The 16,171-nt window shown below is 35.7% G+C and overlaps 2 protein-coding genes across 6 annotated transcripts in view; both read left to right on the top strand.

Annotated features, from left to right (window-relative positions):
• Positions 1-2,122: 2,122 nt before the first annotated feature.
• Positions 2,123-8,082, top strand: LOC149709215 (uncharacterized). Of its 5 annotated transcripts, none has more exons than XM_089864593.1 (13): positions 2,123-2,230; positions 3,424-3,593; positions 3,651-3,717; positions 3,847-3,974; positions 4,415-4,515; positions 4,797-4,957; positions 5,252-5,353; positions 5,427-5,535; positions 6,325-6,394; positions 6,470-6,527; positions 7,227-7,249; positions 7,324-7,399; positions 7,471-8,082. In XM_089864593.1, the coding sequence occupies exons 1-13, from the start codon at positions 2,228-2,230 to the stop codon at positions 7,600-7,602; spliced, it is 1,200 nt and encodes a 399-aa protein (XP_089720719.1). In that variant the 5' UTR covers positions 2,123-2,227; the 3' UTR covers positions 7,603-8,082. The 5 variants fall into 5 exon arrangements, with proteins under 5 accessions (XP_089720719.1, XP_089720720.1, XP_089720717.1 ...); XM_089864594.1 differs by having other exon boundaries at positions 2,125-2,230; positions 3,481-3,593; XM_089864591.1 differs by having other exon boundaries at positions 2,143-2,752; positions 3,481-3,593.
• Positions 8,083-8,593: 511 nt separating this feature from the next.
• The window catches only part of LOC149709216 (synaptotagmin-A-like), a 40,072-nt gene continuing 32,494 nt past the window's right edge, over positions 8,594-16,171 (top strand). The window contains exon 1 of the mRNA XM_089864595.1: positions 8,594-9,049. Coding sequence (XP_089720721.1) covers positions 9,004-9,049 — 46 coding nt within the window. The 5' untranslated portion in view covers positions 8,594-9,003. The remainder of the gene's footprint in view (positions 9,050-16,171) is intronic.

A 16,171-nucleotide genomic window follows, 5' to 3' on the forward strand; every position in this document is an offset into this window, starting at 1 on the left:
TGCGCAATCCGACCCAAACGTTTCGCTGGAGAATCAGGCTTGATTATAGCTAAATCCGGTAGTACCATCTCAGTATTCTTTCTAATAGTGAACTACAAAGAAGCGCGGGTTTTGATGCTTGATTGTACCTCGAACCTGAGACGTGTTTCACCTAAGTCACTTGACAAAATCAACCTTCGATTAAAATGGTTCATTGTGGGGACAATGCTTTACAGTGGTCTCACCGTCGTCTTGGAAATTGCTTCAGTTATATCGGAGAAAATGGCAGGTACATATTTGAATTATATATATACTGAATTTGCCACATTTACGTCGAAAGTTGATGTACCTTCGTGGGTCGATACGTGCGTCATGGTTTTAGTTGTATCCGGACGTAACTTTGGTTGTGCGATTTTACGATGCTTCGTCATTGGTAGCACATTGAACTATTGTATGATCGTTGCGGCTTTAGTGGAACATTTAACCAACATGATGGAATCACTTAACTTCAATCAAGTTAAAATTATTTGCGATTACGTTTCAGCCGTTGAGATTTTGTCGGAAAGGCTAAATAAGTTGCTTAAAAATATCATGGTTTTGTGGTACAGCGTTGCTCTTTACAGTTCATTTAATGCAATTATTCTGTACATTTTGCAAATTGACTCCGGACAGTCTCTGGCACTCAGCGCCTTGGTTCCCGACATATTTGAAGATATTATTACGATGTGTTTAGTTACAATTGCAGCCGGACAAATACCCGAAGCAATGGATAAGGTTTCTTGCAAATTGTTCGCGATGGGCAATAAAGCTTGGGTTTCGGGAAACGTTCAGGAATACCTGTTTTTACGATCGCATTTAAACGGAGTTAGTTTGGGTTTGAAATTAGGTGGGTTGTTTTTGATAACGAAAAAAATGTTCTTGTCGTTCTTGGGAATGGGGATAACTTACGGGATTATTTATATACAAATGAATCCGTCTGTTATGCGGAAGTTACAGGGAAATTTAAATAATTGCACGAGTAATTCCAATTAACTTGTACTAGAGTTACGTAATCTGTGAAGTCAGGAAATTATAGAGGTAATACAGTGCCGCGATGCGATGGTATTTGTAGATGTGGGAGGAGCCTTTATCAACTCCGCCCACATCGACAACTTCAGATTCATAAAGGTTTATCCTTACACTGCGAAGACGGGTCACAAGGATTGCACTGTCATCTCTATACTTTCCAGGTGATAATTCTTATGGAAATTCTATATTGTTATTAGGTTTAAGTAAGTAGTTAGGCTTAGTACAAGAATAGAAAAATAAACTGAACACTGTAAAAATTAAAACAGCTTCAAATATCAAAACTTTCAATAGAAATATAATAGTCACATCTACATTTTTATTTAGTGAATTAAGTTGTTTGTCTGATTGTATGAAATTTACTTTCTAAGACTGAAACTTCTGTAAAAATAAACCTATTCGACAGAAATTTTGTACACTGCTCTAAATCACAATGTTACAGCTGTATAGTTATTTAGTTGAAATCAGTGACCTTCTTTTAAAATTGCGTATCAAATAGAATTCTTTTTACTTTTTCAATTCCTAATTCCCATATACCTAAAATTCACTGTTTAAATTAAGTTAAATGAACCCAATTCTGTTTTATTTTCAGCTTTCTTCTATTTTCCTTTCATTGTTTTGGATTCGAAAATACCGCATCTTATTAGAATTAATTTTCCCACAATGGATCTTCTAAATGTCGTGCGAGTTGTAAAAATAAAAGTTGTTTATACCAAGAAGTCCTGAGAACTAACAGAAGTCCTTAAGGGCTTTGTTTTTCTTGTTCAAAGGATTCCCAGGCACTTATTCGGTACACTCAAGAACCCATATAAGAACCCCGAGAACTTCCTAAACTAAAAATGTTGTATTGTTGGGGTGAAAGGGGGGTCAAACTGTTGGTTAGCATATTGCTTACCCGCCCACCGCGACGGTGGCGCCATTCCTTATGGCCAAAGAGCTGCGTGTTTTCCCCCTGAACTAAGGGCGGTCTCCGCCCAACAGCGCCGGTGAGCACCTTTAACTAATGTATTTGTTAAAATTCCAAACGCTGTGTTGTTATATTTTCATATCAACGCTTTTCATTTTATCAAGATTCTCACTAGAGGGCAGTTCCAAGTGCGATTTTGCGGGAAATCTAACGTCTCTTGCCACGTGTTAATCGATAACCAAGTTTTACCCCAAACCCGTGCACGTTTCTTCCGTTATGGTATAGTATGGTGACGGGTGTGAGTCTAAAAAGCTCGTATACTTCATTTCCGTCTCTACCCCTGTAACCCCTCCCTAATTAGGCCATGGAAACTATGTTCATACTTTCTCAGGTGTTATATATGTTCTTGGTACTCCATAGTTTCTATGCATTTTTAATAACTGACGAAAAACAGTCACGATTATAATGTCTTGCAAATTTTCCGTTTGGAAAAAAACATGTTATTTACTTATTGGGACTGTGACGGGTCGTCAATACTTATTTTATTTGGCTAGAATCTGTTTTGAAATAGGCAGCTTTAAAATGAGTACCGAATCCGAAGGATACACTTGGAATACATTCGAGAACAATTACCCAAGCTCCCTTGTAAATGAAAGACAACGTCGGGCTAAAGTACGCGAAGGGTTAACGACTGTTGGTGCGGGTGTTAGATACATAAACATAATGCCGAAGACACCCTGTGTAAAAAGAGAACAATGTTCGTTGATCAAGAAGTTGAAAGGGAAAATCAACCTCGCACTTGTAAGTCTGAATACTGAGATATAAATGTAATTCCAAAGCATTTTTCATAAAATTATGATTGCTATATATTAATGTTAAACCTCAGAGATTTTGATGAAATTTCGGATTAAATATTATTTGAAACTCAATACCTCGACGATATACTCCCAAGGACTTTGCTCTAAGTCAGGTACTAACAAAAGTGTACAAGCATTCGGGAAAGGGTCTCGCGATTTATGGGTTGAACAGTATAATAATCCTTGCTTGCTGTTGAACCTTGCGCTCATCTGACCTCCCGTTGCTACCAACCAAAGAAATCGTTAGAAAGACGTAAGAATTATAGTACTCAAGCCCGGCTCACAAAACCCGCATAGAAAGTAAGGGCACAGTGACTCCTATGAGCTCTATGTATTGCATCTCGGGTATTGCAAAGTTTCACTACGCCACGAAAGCTCTCATCAGTTCATTTTTCCCAATACGAGCTGATGGCCATGCTTTTCGTTTTACTTGACTTCATGCTAAAACTAAACCACTAATAATTTACGTTATGGTTATAAAAATTCTAAGTGTCCATAAAAGGTGGCCACTTTTGAAAGTTTCGTCGATATCCTTGAAAGGAATTTTACTATACCATTTCTCCAATGTTTTCACAAAGACAAGACGCCTAAAAGGCAATATTTCAATAATTACAGATGCGCAATGCAGTTTATTTTTTCCTGTGCGCATTTTGTTTCTTGTGGTTCACGAAGGAGGCCATCGAATTTGCCAAACTTTACTACTCATACCCAATTAACGTCAATGTTAACGTGGTTTTCGCCACCGAAGTTACAATACCAGCCCTTTCAATTTGTTATAATCATCCGTAAGTGCATTGCCAAGGCTCATAAGTTGAAACGTTGAATTTCGAAATTGCATATAGATTGAGGCGAAGTGCTCTATGTAACCTAACCGAATTTTCTTCATATTGCGAGAAAGACAAGTTTCCAGTAAGTTATAACGAACAATCATTAAACTTAATTCAAGTAGATTAACTATAATTAACAAGTAAATTAGAAGTGACAACCATCCTTGATTTTATATTTTACCCCAGAATTAATTTATAATTTTACTTTTAGGATCTATTAAAAACCATAAATATTATGTCAATGGAGAATTTACAAAAAGTGCGTCATAGCCCAAGGAGTTTCATTGAAGCCTTCAACTTCACAAATACAGAAGGATTCAAGGAAAATAACATTCACTTGTGAGTAATGAACAAGTTGCTCAAAACCATCCGCACTTATAGTAGAAGTCATAGCTGTGAATTGTTCTTATGATATATCAGGTTCTACAAGGAATATGCCTATAGGTAGCGCCTTCAGGTGTGATAGTTCTACTGCTTGCCGTTGCCACGATACCAAATACTTAAGTTTACAACATTCAGGACTCGAGTTTTTATGCAAAATATAGGTTATATCCTGCTCGTAGTGATAGCTATTATAAAAATATTCCCGAAAGCGATTGCGGTTAGGTTTATATATATACTTTATCAGTAGAAATGTTTTGAGTATATACATAAGCGAAAAATTCTCTTTAAGTATTCTTCATTAGGTTTTGGTGGAAAATTTCAGAATCCCCTTTAGACATAGAAACTTAATGGTAGATTATCAATTTAAGGTATAAACAATTTATTTTACACTTCAGGAATTCTACATGGTCTCATAAGGGATTGTATTCGTGCTACACAGCGAACGAGCAGTGGACAAACGCGCCTTTGAGAAGTGTCCAAGCCAACAAGAGATTAGGTTAGAGTGAAGTATTTATTGATCGAGCGAGCTCGTTCTGAAATAATTTACTACTTCACAAGCTACCAATAAAAATTCTCACGTTAATGCGATAAAAAATTTATTTTGTTGAAAATCAATAGGTCGTGACTGAGTAACTGACCCAGTTTCCATCAAATTACGATGGTTTTTAAGTAGTTTCTAAGAATAGACGTGCTGCGAATTGACATTTTGCCAGATTGTTCAGCTCGCTCGATCTTACAATTGTATCACTCTATAACTAGAATTATTTTTCTCATCAGTCTTTTTCGCGGAGATAATCATGCTTGATAATGAAACACTGGGAAAAATACGCACCAGACAAGCAAACTTGTATCTTCACAGCGGATACGCAAATCCATTCGAAGCCGATACCAAAGTTCGACTTATGCCAGGGAGCTTCTATGAATTAGTAGCTTACCAGGTTGGTTTTTAACTTAATAGACCATTTTGCAAATTACATACAGAGAATTCAACACACAGGGGCGAGGCCGCCATTAGAGTATTCTCCCTCGCACCAAGAAGCAACACCAGACGGAATCTGAGTTAAATAAACGAGGGAAGCCTCTAGAGGCGCTTTTTGGCGAGAGGTTGAATACCCAGTACAGGCCTCGCCCCTGTGTGATGGTTTCTCAGTATGTAATTTACGAAATTGTCTATTTCCTTACAATCAAGCTTATTGAACTAATTTATGGCAATATATTTGTGATCGTTAAAGAGCTCAATAATGTTACTGGAAGCACCTTTTAAAACGGCTTGTATGAATTACACTGAAGTTTGGTTGAAAAGTGGAAAAACACTGCCATATTTAGATAAATTCGTAAGAAAAATTATTTAAAAGAAAATTATAAAAAAAATACTCAGACTAAATTCCAACTGGCGCTCATTTACAGAACTGCATAATTGAATGCAGAAGATCACGTGTTCTTGAACGATGCAATTGCATTCCAGCACAACATCATGTTATCACGGATACCGTGGAGAAATGTACTGGAAGTTTTGGTGAGAAATATAATCAGTAAGAATAATACATAATAATATAAAATACATAATAATAATAAATCATAACTAATAATAATAAATAAATAAATAAATAAAAGCAATGATAAAGAATTAATAATAAATAAAAGTAATAATAAACAATAAACAATAATTAATAATTAATAACAAATAATAATAAACAATAAATAATTAAAATAATTTATAACAAATAATAATAAACAATAAATAATTAAAATAATTAATAACAAATAATAATAAACAATAAACAATAATTAATAACAAATAATAATAAATAATTAAAATAATTGATAACAAAAAATAATAAACAATAAACAATAAATATTAATTAAAATAATAAATAACAAATAATAACTAAAATAATTAATAACAAATAATTATAAACAATAAGTAATTAAAATATTTAATATCAAATAATGATAAACAATAAATAATAATTAAAATAATTGATAACATAACAACAATGAGTATGACACTCCAATTTGTTAATAGAGGTGTGTTTCCGAGAACTAACTTGTTATTTGCCAATCAATACTAGCTTTTGTAGAGGTGAACTCTAGTGAGACAGAACCAAAAGATATAAACTCCGAGGAGTACAATGGCTTCAGAGTTTCCCATCCCGTATTGACTCAAAATTCCTGCTTATAACGTAGGAACAAACCTTCCTCAATATGTTTAATATTACTGCTAAGGAAAGTGTCATACTTATTGTTAGAATGTTTCTTATGGGAAAATCAAATAAACACTAACAAAAATCTATGTTTACCTTAGATGACTGTTACACAGAGGCCCTGAAGACAAATTTATCCGAATGCGAAACGTTATGTCCGAATAGATGCGAGTAAATATCTAACTGAAAATTCATTACTTTGTATTTTGAATTAGTCTAATTAATTTTTCGTTTTCAATTTTAAAGTATAGACGTATACGATTTATCTACTAGCAGATATAATTTGGTCGATGTTGAAGAAATGGTAAAATATTTATTATTTAACATAAGATAGTAAAAATAGTTTTACACTTGCATGAGTTAGCGTTAGTAGCTACCAAGCCTTTGACCTTAAATATGCGGGGTGTTTCTGATACGTCTGGCAAAAATTAAAGGGTGTGTTCTTTGGGTCAGACTGAGTGAAAAGTGTCAAAGAACATTGGGTCTAAAACATTTAGTTTCGGAGGTACGGGCCCCTAAAACAAGGAAATTGGACCACTTGTGGAGAAGACATATCAGCTTGCCCATCTTGTTTGGACAATTTCAATAGCCTCCAATCTAAGAACGTTAATGAGCCTTTATCCAACAGAAGTGTACATACAGTGTACGTTTAAAGGTAGAAGTGAGCCTGAGTTGGTAATGTTAAATTAGTTAGTAGTAAGAACGTCCCATTATAGACTAGTAACTATTACCTTTTATGATTTACCATCAATTAAATCGCATTTTATTGAAATTAAATTTAGTTTCTAAAGTAAATGAAAAAACAACATCATGCAGATATTTTATAGACTGCTTAGGGATTAGTGTCCACATAGACAGGGAACTCTTTCTAATTTCGATTCACTTAAAGTACCCGAGAAAACCTTTGGCACCCTAGCTATTGTTACGTACAATTCAATGTGTTAAACTTATAAACAATAATGAACTTATAAATATATTACTAATATGGTATCAAATTTACTAGTTTACATGCTCTGGAAATGACTGGTAGGTTAATATTTACAATATTACAAAAAAATAATATATTTGAAAAATTAAAATGCAATATTCTTACACGACAGTTTAGACCGAGCTGTTGTCCAATTATCATTACGAACTCGAAGGAAATTGGTTTACACTCATAGACCACAGTTTTCAGTAAGCTTTAAAATTTACCACCATGAAAAAAACGCGTAAAAATTTTAAGTATGACTTATTTTTACAATTAGTCTTCAGAAATATTCGGTTACATCGGTGGATATTTGGGAATATATTTGGGTCTTTCGATTCCCAGCGTTTATAAATTTATTGAATCATATGGTTTTGAAATGTACTTCAAATGTAAAGCCAATAAAGGGTGAAACCTTAATAACATAAGCTTATAATACTCTTCTCAAGTATGAGTGGACAGAATATTAGCTTCGAGCTGACATCATTTATTAAAATTTACCTATAGTTCTTTTAGGGAATTAATTTGAAATATTTAATTGGATAAAAAAGTAAAATCAAGAAGCGATATCAAGTTTACTAGGGAGAAGGTTTAAGATGCCTAAGTATTCGCGTGCCATAGTCCTGCAGTCCCCCTTTCAAAATACAAGGGGGGGGGGACGTAAAAGGAGGCCGGGCTATTTCGCCTCTCCTAAGTCGGAAAATATGATTGTAATTTTCGTCATTCACGTTACGCTGACGTGAGTTTTCAAGAACCAATGAGATGCTGGTTGTAATTTAGAGGCGACGGCGATTAACTCCGGACAGGCTACGTTTGGACTGGAGATAAGGCTAGAAATGTAGTGAATTTATAACTTCACCCTAGTAAACTAGATATCGCTTCGTGGTAAAACTCGTGGGTCAAAACTTTAAAAGTGTAAAAAATTGTGTTTTAAATCGTGTATATAATATAAAAATATTCTTTTACAACACCTGAAGCAAAATACTCTTCCCGCAACTTCTATCTTTAAACAGTGCTATAAAATTTCGAGTGACCTTGAAAATACAAATTATTCACTCCCCCCTCCTCTATTGGCTACAAATTATCCACGTGACAATAATGCTCATGTATCGATGCAGAAATGATGGGACTTTCATTGCTGTCAGCTTTGCACTCCCTTGTGTCGTGTACTTTCAATGCTAGGAAAAATTGGCGCTAGTTATGTTGAAAAACATAGAACCTTCATCCAAGAACTAATCAATTCTTTCCATCAAGTTGCGTAGAGTCGGCGTTTAGTTATCGCTATTGGTGTAGGGGGGGGGGGTTATAGGAAACACAAAGAGAGCCGACGACAGACTATAACTCGATTGCGCATGCTCCATTTCATTCCGCGAACGATCTCCCGTCACCCTGTGAAGAGAAAACCAAAGGAGGCTAGTAAAGTTAGCAACGCGGGCAGTTGTTATCAATACTCCGTGTTTTCCGGGTAGCATACATTGTTTCAGTTTCTGCTACGCGTCGCATCGAACGAGTAAAACTCTTTCCCCGAAGTTATCGTTCGTTACTCGGAAGCCAGGTTCGGTTCGTAGAAATCTAAAATTAGGTTTAGACCTTAAGTCAATCGCGATTAATATGTACTGCTCGGTTTCACATCGTTTCCGTCACGTCCCACGTAATGTTGTCCAATTAGCCTTTGCCTAGAACTGAAACTTCACTGGACATTCATTGACCAAGGCTTAAGACAAGATATCGCGTGGGTTGAAATCAAAAACCGAATTTGGACTTTCAACAGGACACGTTTGAGAAAAGGCTGATTATTCAACTTCCGGAGAAAATGGGAGATTCTATTAATTCTAGTAATGGAGAACCTCGGACAGAGGGTGAGTTGTACTTTTAATTGATGTCTAATTTGTGAAGTTTTAGATATTTTTGAAGATGACCCTAATAGGCTATTTGAAAATAGCCGAATTTTTAAAGTGATGTAGGCGAGTTATAATTGAGGGGTAAGACGTCAACCGAACCCCCTATAGTATTCATTTATTATTAAGTTTAGGGTCGGGATTAGGTTGAAGTTCAGTTGCGGGGGGGGGGGTCAAGTTTCGGAGGTTATAGCGCGCGAGGACCATAGAAAATTACGTCTTTTTGTCAAAAAATGAATCGAGGTCTATTTTTCACCAATTTCTGTAGGCCGGTTTCCCTGAAAAGAACTCAAGGTTTCAGTATTCCAATTGTCGCCTCTAGACTAAAAAAAGATAGGAACGGAACATTTATAAAAACAACGCGACTATTGAAAAGAAATTAAGGTCCATTTTTCGCCAATTTCTGTAGGCCTGTTTCCCTTTAAAAAACTGTACGTTTCTGTATTCTTAATGGCGCTTTTAACTAAAAAGATTGTAACGAACATTTACAATAAAACTACGCAACTCTTGAAAAAAAAATTCAAGGTCTATTTTTGGCAAATTTCTGTAGGCCAGTTTCCCTTGAAAGAACTGTAGGTTTCTGTATTCCCAATGGCATCTTTAAACTAAAAAGATTGTAACGAACATTTTTTAAAAAAAACGACGTAACTCTTGAAAAAGAAATTATGGTCTATTTTTCGCCTATTTCTTCCCCATCCCCTTGCGTAGCCTTTAATCAACGCTTTCAAAATTGACTGATATACCAGAAAAGGTCCTCCTGCCTCGTCTAGCATTAAACACTGCGAGTTTCCCCCCCTAAAAATTACAGACCCTCATTTAGGTCCCCCCTTGTAGCTTTAAAACGGGCTTCGAAATTTAGAATGACCTACACCAAACTAAAATCTTTTTCTCTGCTTTCTCGTGGAATATTTTTGTATCGACAAAGTTATTGCTCTCCCAGTTTTCCTGTCCCGTACCATGTTTATAAGATCCATGACTCAACCGTTAACCCATGACTTCACTGTTGGCAAGTTTAATTTAATTAATAAAAAATTAATTTAAATTAATCCTAGTTTGAGATGTGAGTCGGTAATTTAACGTTCGTAACTTAAAATTAATTTATCAAATACTGCTCTAAATTACCGATTTATGTCATACTTTAATGTTACAATGGTAATTTAGCGATAAATTACCGTTGTAAATTACAAACAGTTTCCAAATGTTTTGGCGCTTATAGTCAAAACCATTTTTGAGTGAAGCTAAGTGTAGAAAGGCTATAAAAATTTGCCCATTTTTACTTCGGAGTCAAGTTTCTTCTCAATATCCCATTTGTTCACACCAGGGCCGGATTAAGTAGTTTATCTCACGGGGGCCGAGATAATATGCGCCCCCTTAAGCCGGGAAAAAAGTAACAGCAAATGTTGCAAGTGGGGGAATAGTTTAAATCCATGCGCCCCCCAACAAGACTAGTGCCCGGGGGCCAGTGCCCCCTCGACCTCCCCCTTAATCCGGCTCTAGTTGATGCTGTTTATTGCACCACATAAACTGGGTATAAAGAGTTCCTAATTCAACGTGGTTGGCAAATTATCGGTCAGTCAAATAACGTAGTATCTATAAATGTATTACCGACCTCCATTCAGACACTCTTAACATACTAACATTTTAAATTATAATTAATAATGATTAGTTACGGTTATACATCCACGTATAAAACGTATACATGTAATTTCCGCAAACGTGACGTAAGGGTAGGGTAGGTAGACCTACATGGCACGCGCCAGGCAAAGCGACTCCACATGAATTAGTCATCATGCTGCACGCGTTAATAATGACTGTGGCTTCATTAACCTCAAATATACGCCTTTATAGTACAGTTGCGTTTAAACAGACCTTGACCACCAAAACTATACAGGGATTTCCTAAAAGGGTGGTAGGACTGATGTATATAGTGGGTTCTATGAAGGGCTCGAAAAAACCGGGTTTTATTGGGTTTTTTTAAGAGGGGATAGCCCATTTACCTTTAGCAGTTGCATGTATTGTAGAAATTGTGATTCAAAAGTCACTGCTTATTAAAATTGAAGTCTTAAGATGCTTTATAGAAATAATCAGGGATAAATTTAATTTGAGAAGTAGGAATGGAGAACAGAGTAATCTGGGCGCGCGTCAAAGTCCCAGACTCCCTTCCACGGGACGGAGGGGAATGAAAGAAAAGCCGGGTCATAGCGACAGAGGTGAAAAGAGATTTCGTACTTCTCGCCGTCCCCGTCAGCAACGTCATCAAAACGTAGTTTAAGTGAGCCAATAAGATATAATTTAAGCTTTTCATTACGTGTTGGAGGGAGGGGCTTTATACTAGGCTATGAGTCGGACTGAAGTAAATACTAACCGTTCTCCATTCCTACTTCTAAAATTAAATCTATCCCTGAAATAATATTATTAAATAATACTTCTGAAGTTGAAACAGTAAATATCTAAAACAATCTTTAAAATGAAATTATTCCAGCATTTTTTAAATTCATGAAAATTGAAGCTCTTAGTGATGGGTTTTCGTTGGTGGATAAATCCGTGGGATATTTTGGGCTGGTTTTTTTAATTCTGGTTCTATGGTCTATTTTGAGTGCAAAATGTACGATGACATTTTGCTGAAGAGGCGACAGCGTTTAAGAGTTATGATTTAAAGAAAATAAATACCAATTAAGAATTCCATTTTTGACATTTTTGGCCAATTCAGTTACAAAAAATAAGACTCAATTTACAGTAATTACTAAGCAGACGGTATATGAAAAGAAACTAGAATGAAAAGGTGTTGACACAATTTTTCGTTATAATAATAAATACACACAGCTGTTTTCAACAATACTATAAGCACATACAGCAACGAATTAAAATAAGAGAATAATCTAAGTCTCCGTTATCACCCTTTCGCCGTGTACAAATTGTAACCTAATACCTTGACGTATCTCGGCCTAGTTCTCATCAATACCATAGAAAAGTATGATAGAATTGACCTACATGCAAGCGTTTATTAAATTTGATGACTGTTAACGGGACCCCTTTGGCGAGTTTCGGTAATGTTATCAAGGCATATCTATATTTGTAGAAGTGTTTACTGATTAATTTGCAATAAGAAATATATGACTACGAAGAACCAAATAAAGCCAGAATGACTGAAAAGCTAAATTCGCTATTTTCGTATGAGAGGTTAAAATACAAGAGTTAAAAGTTAGAGACCAAACCAGCACTTTGAGTGCGTCGTAAAAATCATACTTTACATTTCTGAAGGCTTTCATTAACTTTTTCAGTGCTTAACTTTCGGTTTCTTATTTGCCATTTGCTTAGACAGCTCTACAGAAAGGTTCGTCTGTTTTAAACAACTGGTCAAGTGTTACTAGCAGAGAGACAGACAAAGACTCTAACTATTATCATAAGTTTATAGGATATTTTCCAAAAGTATGACACTACCTATAGTTCGTAATACTAGAGACTTACAACTCGAGTTAGTTCGAGAACGACTAGCGACTAGGTTTTGCAGTCTATATTTTCCTGTTTAGTCTAAATACTAAGCCTTTGACGGTGCCTCACCTGGTGTCGCTTTTGGAGAATCTATGACGTTTTACCTACATCGTGCACTTAATGACAAGATCTCAGTAACCAGTGACAAACTTATGAAACATTTCTTACGAACTTATGATATTATGAATTGTAAGGCGGCTACACCCCTGTGCTTCCATTTCTGTTATCGCTAATTTCCTTTAGTACAGAGATCGGTACATCATATTATAATACCCTTAATCGTTTACAAACCTCTTATAATCCATAATTAATTTTCTCTCTATAAATCACAATAGGTTTAGGCTTGAATTTTGTTTATTAAAAACCGACATCATAGCCTTTGGGAAAACAGTTGCTAATTTAAACAAATTAAGCTCATCGTTAATTTCATCTCTAAACTTTATTTTAGACTTCAAATATATTTATTAAAAACCGAAAGCAGAGCCTGGGGAATTATTAAGTCTTGTATACAGTATAAATATAGCGACTGTTTAAATATTGCGAAAGCGTTGGATATTTTTAAACGCGCGTCAGATTAGTCATTTTATATTAAAACGTACCCTTACCCGACGACAGCTAACTTTTCCTAATAGACACCAAAGCAAGCCAGTCCTTCGAATATCGATCGAAATATCGACTTAAGTATCAGGACGTTTCTCGATTTGCAATAGCGCCTCTCCACTCTCTCCACGCTCTGCAAATCGTTACAAATTTTTCCCAAAAGGGGAATATTGTTGTCAGGCTGTCCGTACATACCTTGAAGTTGGTAAAAGTATCATAACAGAAATAGGTATGATGACAATCAACAAAATACGTTAATGACGGGATACTTCCAATTAAAACATAATTTACACTAGAAAAATTTGTTATTTGACAAAACTAGGTTTTGTTAAAGCTATCAACCCCTGGTCAGACCAAGCCTGTATTTATATTGTTTGAGCAAAGCGCGGGTCACGTGCTTATACAAGTTTTGGCTTGGCTAAGGTTAGTGGGCGGGAACTGTAAGTGCACTTATAAATCCCGCCCACAAGTGCCTCCTGCTTACTGCCTTCGCCAAGCCAAAACTGGAGTTTGTAAGGAAAGTTGACTTGTAACGGAACCACGTGACCCGTGCTTTGCTTCAACATTGAGAATTTTTCAAATTTTGACTGAAAAGGGTAAAGTCAGTGAATTTGAAATTTGGTACAATCCTGTAGTCATATAAATTAACTGCGGTGTTGATGAAAATCTAAGGAAATTGAACTTTTATTCTGTAAAAGCTGCTCAACAATTTCCTTGGATGAATTTATTGACTCCTGCAATTAAACGTCAGCAATTAAGGATTAACGATAACAACAACTTGTTTAGATAAATGTCTAGGGATGATCTGCAGGATTATTCCTTTATAGTTTTGAAGTCTTTTATTGTAAGAGCACGGTTTCATCACCTATACCTTGATGACTCCCGCATATAAAGGTTTCCCTGTTTTAACACCTGCCACCGCTCGATGCGGTTTTATTTTTCGAGCCTGTATCTGACAGAGGCTTGAGATAAAGCTAAATACTGACGATAAGATTGTCGACAAACATAATAGGAAAATTCAAAATTAAAGGGAAAATCAAGTGGATTTTTCTCGATTCTTCTACAAATTATCTTCAGAGTGAAACGTCCAAGAATTACCTTAGAGTGATTTTGAAATTTAACTTAATTTGAGATTTCGTGGATAATTTGAAATTAGCAGTTCCGACCTATTGTGTAACGCCCAGCGTTCTTGTTAACAAAATTCCCGTGTCGAATAAAATTTGTCGCGAGATTTGATAACAATTGCACAATCGTGAGACGAGATACAGAGCGTACCACGGGAGTTTTGTTAAAGGGGCTGGCCGGAGCTGTTGGGGTGAAGGGGGGGGGGTCAAACTGTTGGTTAGCATATTGCTTACCCGCCCACCGCGACGGTGGCGCCATTCCTTATGGCCAAAGAGCTAGGTGTTTTCCCCCTGAACTAAGGGCGGACTTCACCCCAACAGCGCCGGTTAGCCCCTTTAACCATTAGTTAACACCATTAGTCGGAGTTGCCAATTTCAAACTATCCACGAAATCTTAAACTACTTTGAATTTTAAAATCACTCAGAGATATTTCCTGGATGTTTCACTATGCAGATATGTCTTAAAATTAGTAAAAGAATCCATTAAATAAAAATGACTATTTTCCTTTTCACCCTCCCTTTAAAGGGGGAGTGTAACCCCACTTTTTTTCGTTAGTTACTATGGCGTTAATTTGTTTGGAGGAAGGTTGAACTCCCTTTAATATCGTTATGGTTTTTTCTATGTATTTCGCTTATTAGTACAGCTTATGGAATATTTACATATAGGCTTGTAGGTCAAGGTTCATTAAAAACGACTGTTTGGATAAACGGTGGCTATTTGGAATAGATATGTAGTGACCTTCAAATTATTTGCACCAACGGCAAGTATAGTGCAGGTGACTGGTTACTCACGTTGATCCTGAGCCATGAAAAAATATTCACTGTCCGTGGTATATAGGGATAACAAGCGTATTGATTATATTTACCAGGTTTGCACTACGAAACTTATGGTCAACTTTCATTACTATCTGAATGACACTAAAGGGGGAACCATTTTCGTGGTAGAAAAATTATGAAAGATAACGTAATATTAATTGGTTTTGATTAAATGCTGATCAATGTGGTTCGAAACCAAATGCCAAAATTTAAATCTGATCTTAAGTGATCAAAAATATGCAACCTAATATGAATTTCACAAAAAGAATGATCAAAGTGATCCTAAAAATTCAACCATTTATGAATGATCCAAATGATCCGAAACATTAAACGTGTTCTGTAATTTCATAAAAAATGTAATTCTAAATATGATGACAGTGTGCTAGAAACGAGATCAAAATCAGAATTAATGGCCAATGGCTACTTTGTTCGATCCAAATAACGTTTCAGACCAACCATTTTCGTGCGGATTAGGCCAAACTTTTCCGAATATTATAGTCCTTGATTAACGTTCGTTAATGTTTATATAACAAACCGTTGAACCTCCTCATATCGCGCTATCTTGGCCATGGATACTTCATAAATATTGTCAGCTGAAAATACGCAAATTGAGATAAAGTTCCTCTACCTTTGAATGCAAATACTATAAACAGAGTGGAACAGATCCGAGTAACACTTATTTTGAGTAGAATGTCGCTGTATTGCAATCAGGGCCGCGTCGTTCTTATTTATAGCTTTTACCACGGTGTCTATATACTCCACAGGGTTCGGAAAATCCCGGGTTTTATTAAAAAAAAATCCCGGGTTTTATTAAAAAAAAATCCCGGGTTTTATTAAAAAAAAATCCCGGGTTTTATTAAAAAAAATCCCGGGTTTTATTAAAAAAAAATCCCGGGTTTTATTAAAAAAAATCCCGGGTTTTATTAAAAAAAATCCCAGGGGGTCTTATTGGGTTTTCACATTCAGGACTTTCATTCAAAAAGTTGCTGCTTAATAAAAACAAATCTTAAGATGTGTCATAGAAAAATAAGTATTAAATATTTTTGAATTT

This window comes from Phalangium opilio, unplaced genomic scaffold, assembly GCF_054372755.1.
Source record: "Phalangium opilio isolate 3A_F unplaced genomic scaffold, DU_Popi_V2 ptg000013l_1, whole genome shotgun sequence".
Classification (NCBI taxonomy): domain Eukaryota; kingdom Metazoa; phylum Arthropoda; class Arachnida; order Opiliones; family Phalangiidae; genus Phalangium; species Phalangium opilio.

Excerpts from the sequence above, each read along its gene's own strand:
- LOC149709215 (XM_089864590.1), top strand. The coding sequence starts at position 2,417 with ATGTCTTGCAAATTTTCCGTTTGGAAAAAAACATGTTATTTACTTATT. Across the intron at positions 3,594-3,650 it reads TCAATTTGTTATAATCATCC|ATTGAGGCGAAGTGCTCTAT; the intron begins GTAAGTGCATTG and ends AATTGCATATAG. Across the intron at positions 3,718-3,846 it reads GCGAGAAAGACAAGTTTCCA|GATCTATTAAAAACCATAAA; the intron begins GTAAGTTATAAC and ends TTTTACTTTTAG.